Below are 12,399 nucleotides of genomic sequence, written 5' to 3'. Positions count from 1 at the left end.
TCTAAATTTGCATCTTGTACAAGGTTAAAATCTCCACCCCAAATTACAAATTCTCCTTGAAAATTTGAAATCATGTCAGATACTGATTGGAAAAATTTTGGATCATCATTATTCGGTCCATATACATTTACTAATAAAATATCATATTTATTAAATACATTAATCTCCAGAACAAGCAAGTTACCTTCTTTATCTTTTTGTTCATTTAGTATTTTATATTCAAAATTATTGTTGAACAAAATTGCGACACCTCTAGAATTTGATTGACCAGGTGATATGTAAACATCAAAGCCCCAAAGAGATCTAACTTGTGAGTAATCATCAAGAGTAAAATGAGTATCTTGTAAAAAAGTAATTGAGAAATTTTTCTGTTTTAAATAGTTAAGCACGTCTCTCCTCTTTTCTAGTCCCCCAAGCCCTCTACAATTAAATGTTAAAATATTAAAACTCATTTCACTATTCCGTAGCCACCTGTATTACACAATCTCTAACTATGCTTTGACAAGTAAATGTTGTCTAAAAACAAAATTGTACGTTCAAGGCATTTTCGATCGAAATAAAATTTCTTTTCCAACCAAACATACATACATCTTTCACACAAAGACAAACACAGACAAACAAACAAAAATATTTGCATAATTCCTGGATGGCTCACAAGTTGACAAGTTTAATGTTACTTATACCTTGTTTTCGTTGTCATCACAGTGACAGTCATGTCCATTTTATTTCACCGGATATACATGCGTCCACGACTAACTAAAGAACCAAGTCCAGATCGCCTCATCTTTTCCGTATTTTCTTGTCAATATCATCGTATAAATCAAATTTGATTCTTCGTTTCCCGCATTCTCCGTAAATGTGCCCATTAAAGTACCATGCCGCGGATATTCTGTGGTCCTGCAGGAGCCTTGTTATAAGGGCTGCATTCTCTTGTGTCACGTCATCCGTTACTCTGACCTTGACATCATTCTGTAACTCTAGTTCTTTAATGTCCGATCGCTTCTTCATGACCTTTACTTTGGCTTCCATGGTTTTAAGCTTTATTATAATTGGCCGATGTTGGTCTTTCTTTCTTGGAATCCTATGGATTGCTAGAACGTCATCTTCTTTAATCTGTTCGCCCACTTCCTCGAGCACTTCATTCACAACCTGTAAGGGTTCTTCCCCTTTCTTCTCTGGTAAACCATGAATTTTTAAATTATTCTTCCTCGAATATTGTTCATTGAAATTTGCTTTTGAAATTGCTGACCTTGTCATCCATTCGTTTTCTTCCGTTCTGTTATGCAAGTCGTTTAATACTTCTTCGTGTTCCCTAATTTCTTTCTGCAAATCTTTGTTTTCTTGATGTAGTTTCTCATTCTCTTCTCTGAGTTTTACGACTTCATCGTTCAATTTCTTCTCAAACTTTTCTTGGTAACTACTATATAATTCTTCTACAACACTTCTCACGACTGTTTGAATATCACTAACCTTTATTGTCTTTTTGAGTTCGTTGTTAATCTCGGTCAGCTGTGTTTGAATTGAATCCATTGTTATTTGCATTTGTAGTAGGAAAGGAGAAATGCACGAAGAAAACATATGGCTGGACCGGGAATCGAACCCGGGACCCCTGTATTACTAGTCAGGTGCTCTAACCACTGAGCTATCCAGGCCGATATCCACGGTCCGTAAAGCCCGAACTTCTACATTCCTCCCTCCTTAAACAGTCTTCGACCTCGAAGACACAAGTTCTAGGGCCCTGCCAGGAATTACTAATTTACACATACACTGTAACCTGAACAAGGCCCCCCACACTGGCCACCAAATGTAGTAGGAAAGGAGAAATGCACGAAGAAAACATATGGCTGGACCGGGAATCGAACCCGGGACCCCTGTATTACTAGTCAGGTGCTCTAACCACTGAGCTATCCAGGCCGATATCCACGGTCCGTAAAGCCCGAACTTCTACATTCCTCCCTCCTTAAACAGTCTTCGACCTCGAAGACACAAGTTCTAGGGCCCTGCCAGGAATTACTAATTTACACATACACTGTAACCTGAACAAGGCCCCCCACACTGGCCACCAAATGTAGTAGGAAAGGAGAAATGCACGAAGAAAACATATGGCTGGACCGGGAATCGAACCCGGGACCCCTGTATTACTAGTCAGGTGCTCTAACCACTGAGCTATCCAGGCCGATATCCACGGTCCGTAAAGCCCGAACTTCTACACATTGAATTTTCCTGCGTACGTTTTGGAGAGGACTCAGAGGAAAGAATTCCCTTCTGGCTATCCTTTTGACTGTCTTTTGGAGATTTGCTAGTAGCTGGAGTAGAACCTTTACGAGTAGTAACACCAGTAGAAGGCATCTTAAAATATTTGTCAATAGTACTCATGTAGATCTACAGGCTATAAATAGATTTTACTCATTACACGATCGTTTCGATCTAATTCCTTAAAAATACCACTCCTAGATTTCAAATAAGGAAACCACTGCATGTATCCGCCCTGAGCAAGTCTGAATTCACAATTTGACCATGTTTCAGTCCTATAAAACTTGTCAACTCGGCCGCTCCACGCTCCCTCACTCGACGCGTCTTACCTCGAGCGGCGCTATTTTGGAATCCTGGATTTTATTCCATTATCTGATTCAACATTGTACAAGATCATGTCTACATGCTCTGCTAGTAAAAGAACAAGTTTATGTGGTCTTGATAACATTGCCACTGATGGTGCAGCAGCCGTAGATGGCCTTATACAAATGTCTGAGCGTTTAAGAGAATTTGGATCTGGATTAAACACCATAACCAATTTGACCAATGATTTAAAGAATCTGGAGATGTATTTAAAATCAGAATATAAATTCAGTGTAGGACTGTCGAGTGGATGCCAAGATCACTGTTTTAAGTTTGCTCTAAGTCATCCAACCAATGTCTTGCTCCAGGAAGAATGTGATCATGCACATGAGGAACTTTGTAGAAAATGTAATCTCATTGAAGAAATAAGCAGTGGCTTTTTCGAGGAAGTGCAGAAAGTCAGATGTAAGTTTATTGATAAGAAATTTTAAAAACTGTTAATAGGATCATATCTATTTTTGCATTGGTTGGATGACTAAGAGCAAACTTAAAACAGTGGTATTGGCATCCACTGGACAGTCCCACACTAAAGAGCAAGAGCCACTTTGTACCTTATTTGGCCCTGAGAATATCTGAACAATCAAAACCACTCTGTTTATGCTGCAAAAGCAGTAATTATCACTTGGGCTGTTGGTGACCACGTATCCATTAATCATGACATTATTTTCCCTTTACCCAATGCATTATGACGTAATAAAATGCGTTATTTTCCTCATATCTGTAATTTCCTTCGAAAATGGCCTAAAGTTGAAGTATTTTTTTAATATTTCATATGGAGCACAACCTCTGATCCAAAATATGCAAATACATAATGAAAGATCTGTTTCTGAAGTTCAAAAAACACGTTTCATTTTTTGGATCGTGGGCTGTGCTCATATTTTAATTCTTTGCTAAAAGTAGTCAAATACGCATGTTTTCTGCAAATTTCGAGAACATTTCTATTTCTCAAAGCGTGTTTTCCAATATTTGGATTCTCAAAAAGAAATTTTATTATATGAAATGAAAGCACCACGTGTCTACTTTATTTTGATATATGAAATGGGAAAAAGGGCGATAGTTTATTAATTGATATAAGTACAGGGCCGTTTTATGCATAAAGTTAACCTAGCTCTTTGTTAAACATAAGTCTGATAATCAAATGTTGAAATTTCATATATCTTAATTACAGCATCAGAAATAGTGGAAGAATTATCAGTTAGATTGGAGAAGGCAATTGAAAAAATTTCTTATTGGAAAGCTCACATTCTTGGAACCCAGAATCAGGAAGAAGGAAGATACAAGATATTGGAAGAGCTTCAGCCTCATCAACTACTCATTATCATGGACTGGGCTATGAAATTTCTTCCAGCAATGTACAGAGAAAAGCAGTCAGACTCTTTTGGTCAAAAAGGCATGAGCTGACACATTTCTGTTGCTGTTTTCAGAGCAGAAGATGGATCTTTGAAGGTATTAGTATAAGCCTGATACATTTTATTTTGTGAATGTATTTGTTTTGGAACATTTCAAGAACATTTTGACTTAGACAATATGCACATTTTTATGATAAATTTGAATAGGTAGTTGTTATTTAAGAAACTTCAGTTGAGTTTGTGTATGTAAATTGTCAGCTCACAAGGGGACATTTTTTTGCATGGGGGGGGGGGGATATATGTACCTTCAGAATTTTATTTTGCAGCGGCCCTAGGTAATGGTTTAGAACTGTAATTAGATTCAGAATCAACATGATTTTATGTCACAATTATCTTTTGGATTATTGATTGCAGAATACAATAAGGCTGCCGATTGATGAAATTATTTCTAAAAATCTGATTGATTGATTGATTGTATGTTGTTTAACGTCCCTGTCGAGAATTTTTCACTCATATGGAGACGCCACCACTTGCCGGTGGAGGGCTACAAATTTTGTCCTATGCTCGGCACTCAGGGCCTTTGAGCAGTGAGGGATCTTTTTTGTGCCAGCACCTACTGCGACACGGGGCCTCGGTTTATACGGTCTCATCCGAAGGACCAGTCTCCACGTCCCACAGTGGGATTCGATCCCGCGACGTAAGGATTGACTTCTTACTTCGCGACTCTAGAGCAGACGCTCTAACCACAGCGCCACGCGGGCGACGCTAAAAATCTGCCAGATTTTAAAATATTATCAAGTACTCTCTTCCTCAGCAATTTACATTGATGACAAAATTTTTACTAATATGTTTAGATAAGTTTATATGATGCATTCTATAATCTTTTTTAAGAATTTTATATTGTCAAATATTAATAAGTAAATTTGTTTAAAATGTTTTATCTTATTTTTTTAGCACAAGACATTCACGCATATTTTTGGCGCAGTCAAACAAGATTGGTTTGCTGTCGCATCAGCTCTGGAGCATATCCTTCAGACTTTAAGGGTGCAAATGCCAGAAGTAGAAGAAGTATTTCTAAGGAGTGATAATGCTGGGTGCTACCACTGTGGGTGCCTGTGGCTAAGTTTACATGGCATTAGTGAAAGAACAGGTAAGTTGACAATCATGCAGTTGCCTGCCTGAATTTTTCACACATAAAAACTATTTATTTTCTCATTATTTTTGTCATATCAGAGAACAATTTTGTCTTGCTTTAAATTTGCTTTGACACAGTTGTGTAAACATTTAACACTGTCCTTTTTTAAAATTCTCCCTATAAACCCTATAAACAGTTAAAGTTCACTGACATTAAATGCTATTATTGACTGCATGCTACAGAATGTATGTCTATAACAATCATATTTTATTTTGATGTCTATTTTTTTCTTTTTATAAGTATCAATATACTACGATACGACTTTAGTGAAGTCCAAGCAGGCAAAAGGATGTTTGTTTCATCAGGAAAAAATGTGATAACACCATTTGACTTGAAGAACGCAATCATGGATGGAAGTGGTGTTGTAGGATGCCAGTGTGCAGTAGTAGAAGTTGATAAGAAGAAGCAAACGATGACAAGTCATTGCTTCAAAGGCGTCTCTTCTATCAGCAATCTTTCTTTTGAAGGAGAAGACATCATTGCCTGGCATAGTTTCAATGTGGGCATTGGTGTGAAGATCAATCGAGAGGATGCTTTGAAAACTGAGCAAAGTCAAACAGGACTTGTCATACTGTCTGACTTTGAAGAAGAGCCACAGACACAGTATGGAAGTATCTCCTCTCAGAGAAAAGAAAACTGTCCACAGATTTTCCACTGTTCCGTATTAGGCTGTAATCAGCATTTTTCCTCCTATCAGCATCTTCTAGAACATATAGAGTTGGATCGGCATGTGCAGGAAAAAAGCTCTACATTTGATGAAATTCGACATCTTTGGTCGGAGACATGCCATTCAAATCTGTTCATGTCCAAGCAGATCTTACAAATAGGCACTGATCTTCACTCAGTTGAAGATTCAAATTCATCAAGAAAAAAACTTCCCCAAGGATGGGCAATAAAAAAAGCAAGAAAATTTGCCCGCTTCTCTGCAAAAGTTAAAGAATTTCTAATACGAGTGTACCAAGAAGGTGAGAAATCAGGAAGAAAAGCGCCAAGCAAATGAGATCACTGAGACATAGCAATGGGGAAAAGTTTTTCACTTCAGAAGAATGGCTGCAGCCTTCTTAGATAAACTCTTATTTTGGTAGACTTTCTTTGAATGGAAAGGCCAGTGGTTTCAAGGAGGAACAAGAGAATGATGAACAACTGAGAGAAATCTTGCAGTCAATAGAAGAGGAAGAAGAGAGAGAAAACATAAGAAACACGCTGTTGTTTGAAGATGGTAGCACTATGTGATGTGAATTGTGTGACTGTATACAGATAGAGACGTCTGCATATTGATGTGAATTGTATGATTGTATATACTACAGACATCTGCATATTGATGTGAATTGTATGACTGTATATACTATAGACATCTGCATATTGATGTGAATTGTATGGTTATATGCAGGTAGAGACATCTGCATATTGATGTGAATTGTATGATTGTATACAGGTAGAGACATCTGCATATTGATTTGAATTGTATGGTTGTATACAGGTAAAGATGTCTGCATATTGATTTATTTAAGATTAAGAATATGCTCTTTCTATGGAATCAGGGTTCATATGCATAAAAATTCTTATTCTGCTAAGTATATTCTCAAGTGCCGATTTACCTTAAGCAGAGTGACGTTTTTTACTTGGTACGTCACTTTACGTTGTAAGTGGATTGCATGACGTTTCTTATTCTTACTTATATGTCTTAGAATATGCTTAAAGTTAAACAACCCCTCACCTTGTCTAAAGTTTTTAAGCATTTTGCTTACCACAGCAAAATGGCTGCAAGACAGCAAAGACAACGTCGTGTTTTTAAGCGGCGATTAGATCCCTTTACGGAATACAATGCTGTGGGACTTATCACACGCTACCGTTTTGATAGACAAGGAATTGAACATATCGGGACGCTGATTGACGATTTCGTTTCACCAGCAACAAGTCGAAATTGTAGCATACCAACTAATTTACAAGTCATGATAGCTCTTCGCTATTTCGCAACAGGAAAAATGCAGTTATGTAACGGGGATGACTTGGGAATTCACCAATCCACTGTGTCTAGGATTGTTCAAAGGGTCTCTACAGCCTTAACTCGACCACATATCATTCAAAGATATATAAAATTGCCTACCGACGCTCAGACAATTCACAGGCACCAGACAGACTTTCACGCAATCGCCAATTTTCCGGGAGTGCTTGGCGCTATCGACGGGACCCATGTTAGGATATTGCGTCCTACAGTTAATGAAGAAGAATTTGTTAATAGAAAAAACTTCCATAGTGTTAATGTGCAACTTGTCGTGGACGCACATTGTCATATACTGGACATAGTCGCCAAGTGGCCAGGGTCAACACATGACGCAAGAATTTTGCGAGAAAGTGGCATTAGCCAATTATTTCAAACACCCGGACTAATTCCTGTTAAATGTCACCTTCTCGGTGATAGTGGCTATCCGTGCAAAAACTGGATCCTGACTCCCTTCCTTAACCCTGCAACCCAACAGGAAAGAAGATACAATGGGTAAATGTCTTATTTAATAATGATGTTATACTGCGAACTTTTTTCTCATGATTTTCTGCATCGACATATTTCCAGGTTGATTTACAGTTAGTTACCGCATTATCGCCATTCGATAAAAAAAATCAACAACCAGAAATAATATACTTTTTCAAGTTAGAACCTACCCTCCCCCTAATTATTGGATACATCTTCAGTAATCAATTATTTCAGGCACGTAGCAACAGGGGGGGGGCACTTTTTCCCCAACATTACCTTTACTATAAAAAATGTCCATTGAAAAGATGGTTCCCCCCTTCCCCCCCCCCCCCACAGTATATTCATAGCAAGGAAATATAGGAAAACATTAGATATATATAGGATTTTCAAGGTTTATTTTTTTTCTTTGCTTGTCAACATTTTTTAGATAAGTAAAAAAAAAAAATTCTCAGGTTGCCCCCCCCCCACTTTCAAAAACGATGCTACGTGCCTGTAATTTATTTATTTTTCATTCATTGATCACACAAGGTTACGAGGCGCATTGTTGAGAGAACCATAGGACAATGGAAAAGACGTTTTCATGTATTACATTCTGAGATAAGGTTGTGTCCAGAGAGGGCTTGCAAGATTATTATGGCTTCATAATTTAGCAAAATTGCTAAACACGCCAATCACTGACGAGGATGGAGAAAGTGACGATGATTCTGATGAGGGCAGTGATGACGATGATGCTGACAACAACAACTGTGTCCCCGACAATCTGGATGGCAGAGCATACAGAAATCACATTATAATGAATCATTTCTAGAGAGAAGACATTTATTATTTTACCTTTATCGAATATAATTTATTTTCAGTATAAACATTAATAAAAAGTTTTACAAGTGTTTTTATTGAAGTCTTTCAATTGTTGCTTCAGAAGGGCATTCCTCAGACGGAGGTTCTCAACTTCGATTAGAAGTTTCTCTTTAGCTAGGTTACATGTAGCTGTAGTTTCTCTTGGAGAAAGGCCGAGATACCCAGTGACACGTCTTCTTGGATAATGGGCTGACTCGTGCACGTTGAGAGTTGTGGGTCGAGCTGAAAATCCTCCACCACTCGTCTGTTTAAAAATAATTTTTAAAGAATTATACTCGTCATTTATGAGCATCAAATTATCGATTTACTATTCAAAAAAAAAAAATCAGCCAAAACAGTCAATATCGAGATTTAAAAAAAAAACAGTAATAAAGTTGACTGACACTTAAGAAAGCCTTACCCTTGCATGAACTCGATGGAATGTCGTCCATGCCCCTGTTGAAATTGTTAAACGTCATCAAAGAGGAATCAAAGGCCCCAGATATTCCGCAGATAGAAACATTTTTCTCACCAATTACCTCCCCAACAGCTTGTGACAGTGCACTTAATGGTTTCTCTGCCGGTCCTCCACCTATGTAAATTGAAGCATTTTGTTTTTATTTAAAATTTGTTTTTTTGTTGCTTTCAAAAAGATATATCCATTATTTCATGTATATAAAAAAGTTTACATTTCCTTTATCAAAAAATACCGGGGATCACTTTAGCTGAGATAGTAATATTTTTTTCACTAAGGCTTGCTAATTTCAAGCTGATTGTAATTCACTATAGTATATGATTTTTTTTTTGTTTCTGAACAAATCATTATTACATAGATCTAGGCATTTGTTTGGAAAATCTAAAAGTTCTTCACGGTGTGCACAATCTAAGTAAAAGTAGATGTTAGATCCAATGTATGTGTAGCGAGTATGTGAGAGGATCTAACATCTACTATTTATTAGATTGTGTAAAGTATTTTCGGTAAATGAAATTGCTGGTCGGGGGGGGGGTTATAAAAAATAAAGGTATGGTTATATTCTCGCACAGGCCATTAGGGTAAACACAGTGAGACTATGACCTATAATATACTAATAAATCAAAATAAACAATCTTCATGATTACCAAGGTCGTCCAAATTTCCGTAATCTTTTCGTGCTAAAATAATTTCCAAATTTGACACAGTCTACTCTTTCAGTCTTTGACGCCTGTCTTTTGTTATTCGAATTTAAACGACCCAAAAGTCCTACGGTACATTATTACACATGTAACTTTGGTACTTTATAAAATAAATTTTTAATACATTACGAGTCTCTTGACTTGGAATATCAATTTCAGAATTTCACAGTTAGATCTACTGCTTACATCCCGTTATATATAATGCCTCAATACCGACAATAGAGTTATCACCCTTATATCACTTGTATCTTAGGTACGGTAAACAACATGGCTTACATAACAAGCATACCAAGCATTTCACGAACCTGTTTTTTGCAAACTTCTTCTAAAATCAGATATTTCTCCCCTCCCCTTCATGTGGATGTTATGCCACTTCTTTTCGACTTCTTCTATAGTCCGGATGGTTGAAGGGTTGGCTGCATTAATTGCTTCAGTAATATTTTTCCATTATGATACTTCCCTTTTCCTTTGAGTGGTCACTCCGGCGCCGAATTTAGCCCTCAAAATTTTCTTATTATCGTTAAATAAACGCGTTAAATGTAAACATTCTTCCAGTGTCCAGTTTGGTTTACGTTTCTTCTCTGCCATATTCAGACGATGATGATGACGTAAAACGGGAGATTCAATATCGTCAAAACCCTCAATGACGTCACACCATTGTGACGTTTTATTTTAAGCAAGAAGTGATATGCTTTGCTATGATGCACTAAGTAATGTACTTAGAATTTTTATGCATGAAACTTAAAGTATGTTTCTTAGTTAAGCAGTTTGATCTGGGAATAAGTATAATACTTAATAAAAATTCTTAGATTTTTTATGCATATGAACCCAGATTTCTTTAATTTGTTGTATTTTTCTGGATATGCTTCTAAAATAGGTCATTTTGGTGAAAAATGAATTTTTGTGATATGTCGTTGCAATGGTAACAGAATATTTTTTTAAATGCATAGTTTTTATTAAATTTTATTCAAATTAAGAATGTGTTCTTTCTATCCAATGTTATCAGATATCTTTAACATGTGTGATTTTTGTTTAACTATGCTTTTAAAAATGGGTAATTTTTGAAAATGAATTTTTGTGATATTTCGTTGCCATGGTAACAGAATATTTTTTAAAAACCCATGGGTATAAATAAATTTTATTAAAATTGAGGATGTGCTCTTTCTATCCCAAGTTATCAGATTTTTTTTTTACATGTGTGATTTTTGTCTGATTTAACGGACAAAATGCTGTTTTGGCTAACTTTGGAGGTTTATTGTAAAGTTGAAAATAATAAATATTAGGTATGAAATACAAATTTGAAAAACTTAGACATATGTACGGTAAAAAAACAACAAAAAAGATTAATATTTAAATGTCACTTTTTCCGGGAAATTGTTCTCTCCTATAGGTCAATTCTTTTGTTGAAGCGAATACATCCTTTCTTGATGCACACTGATATTGAATTCAACAAATCGTTGGCCAAAATTAATGGTTACTTCCTAAATTAAACAAGAGGCCCATGGGCCTTATAGGTCACCTGAGCATTATGCAACAGCTTTCCAGTTATTTCATTTGATTCATGTTTTAAGCCAGATGCTATGGCATTCACAATTTTGAAAGAGGCACCATTGACCATCATAACAATACACTTAGCATTTGCTTAGCTTGGTTACCATAGGCGGGGTAGGGGAACAAAAAATGCATTTCAACTAATCAGTAATATTCAGCAATAATTAGTAGTGCCCTTGCCACACATGAACCCCTGATCCTTAGGCCTAGATCCACACACTGCACAATTTTTGAAAAGGCATCCTTGCTTTTCAAAAATATTTGATTAATATCAAGGAGCAGATTTCAAACAATTCCTTCATTTTCAGTATATAAGTACAGCCCCCCTTTGGTACCCTCTCCCTAAAGCCTTGAAATTCACAATTTTGGAAGATTAGGGCCCTTGCTCATCATAACCATATAGGTAATTCATCTGCTTCATACCCAGAGAAAAAAATTTCAAAGATTTAATGTAATTTTTCACTGCATAATCAATAGAGCCCCGCCCTAACACAAGAACCCCTGACCCGGGGGCCATAAAATTCACAATTTTGGAAGAGGGATTCTTGCTTATCAATACTATGTACTTAGTTAGTTTATTTAATACCCAGGAGCAGAGAAAAATTTTTTCCAAAGAATTTATGTATTTTCACTATATAATCTATAGACCCCCGCCCTAACTCCAGAAATCCTGACCCTGGGGCCATAAAATTCACAATTGCGGTAATGGCACTCTTACTCATCATAACTATACACTTAATTAGTTTATTTAATACCTAGGAGCAGAGAGGAAGATTCTCAAAGAATTCATGTATTTTCACTATATAATCTATAGAACCCCACCCCAACACCAGAAATCCTGACCCTGGGGCCATAAAATTCACAATTTTGGTAGAGGCACTCTTGCTCATCATAACTATGCACTTAGTTAGTTTATTTAATACCCAGGAGCAGAGAAGAAGATTTTCTAATAATTAATGTATTTTCACTATATAATCAATAGAGCCCCGCCCTAACACCAGAACCCCTGACCCTGGGGCCATAAAATTCACAATTTTGGTAGAGGAACTCTTGCTCATCATAACTATGCACTTAATTAGTTTATTTAATACCCAGGAGCAGAGAAGAAGATTTTCAAAGAAAAAATTCATTTTCACTATATACTTATTTAGCCCCGCCCTAGCACTAGAACCCCTGACCCTGGGGCCATGAATTTCACAATTTTG

General features: G+C 36.6%; 2 protein-coding genes across 2 annotated transcripts; both read left to right on the top strand.

Annotated features, from left to right (window-relative positions):
• Nucleotides 1-2,648: 2,648 nt before the first annotated feature.
• On the top strand, nt 2,649-6,160 carry LOC134243547 (uncharacterized). The gene is made up of 5 exons (XM_062725802.1): nt 2,649-3,021; nt 3,785-3,983; nt 4,041-4,062; nt 4,920-5,119; nt 5,401-6,160. The coding sequence occupies exons 1-5, from the start codon at nt 2,649-2,651 to the stop codon at nt 6,158-6,160; spliced, it is 1,554 nt and encodes a 517-aa protein (XP_062581786.1).
• Nucleotides 6,161-6,917: 757 nt separating this feature from the next.
• LOC134243546 (putative nuclease HARBI1) lies at nt 6,918-7,661 on the top strand. The gene has a single exon (XM_062725801.1). It carries the CDS (start codon nt 6,918-6,920, stop codon nt 7,659-7,661), a length of 744 nt encoding a protein of 247 aa, XP_062581785.1.
• The last annotated feature ends 4,738 nt before the right edge of the window (nt 7,662-12,399 follow it).

This window comes from Saccostrea cucullata, unplaced genomic scaffold, assembly GCF_032062105.1.
Source record: "Saccostrea cucullata isolate Sc308-1 unplaced genomic scaffold, CSIRO_AGI_Scuc_v1 ctg3372, whole genome shotgun sequence".
Classification (NCBI taxonomy): Eukaryota; Metazoa; Mollusca; class Bivalvia; order Ostreida; family Ostreidae; genus Saccostrea; species Saccostrea cuccullata.
The sequence above is the reverse complement of the archived record's forward strand: the minus strand, read 5'-3'. Positions and strand labels throughout refer to the sequence as shown.

Bases quoted from the DNA above. Each gene is read 5' to 3' on its own strand.
- LOC134243547 (XM_062725802.1), top strand. From the start codon at position 2,649: ATGTCTACATGCTCTGCTAGTAAAAGAACAAGTTTATGTGGTCTTGAT. The intron at 3,984-4,040 runs GTCAGACTCTTT...TGCTGTTTTCAG, and splicing joins GCAATGTACAGAGAAAAGCA to AGCAGAAGATGGATCTTTGA. The intron at 5,120-5,400 runs GTTGACAATCAT...TCTTTTTATAAG, and splicing joins ATTAGTGAAAGAACAGGTAA to TATCAATATACTACGATACG.
- LOC134243546 (XM_062725801.1), top strand. From the start codon at position 6,918: ATGGCTGCAAGACAGCAAAGACAACGTCGTGTTTTTAAGCGGCGATTA.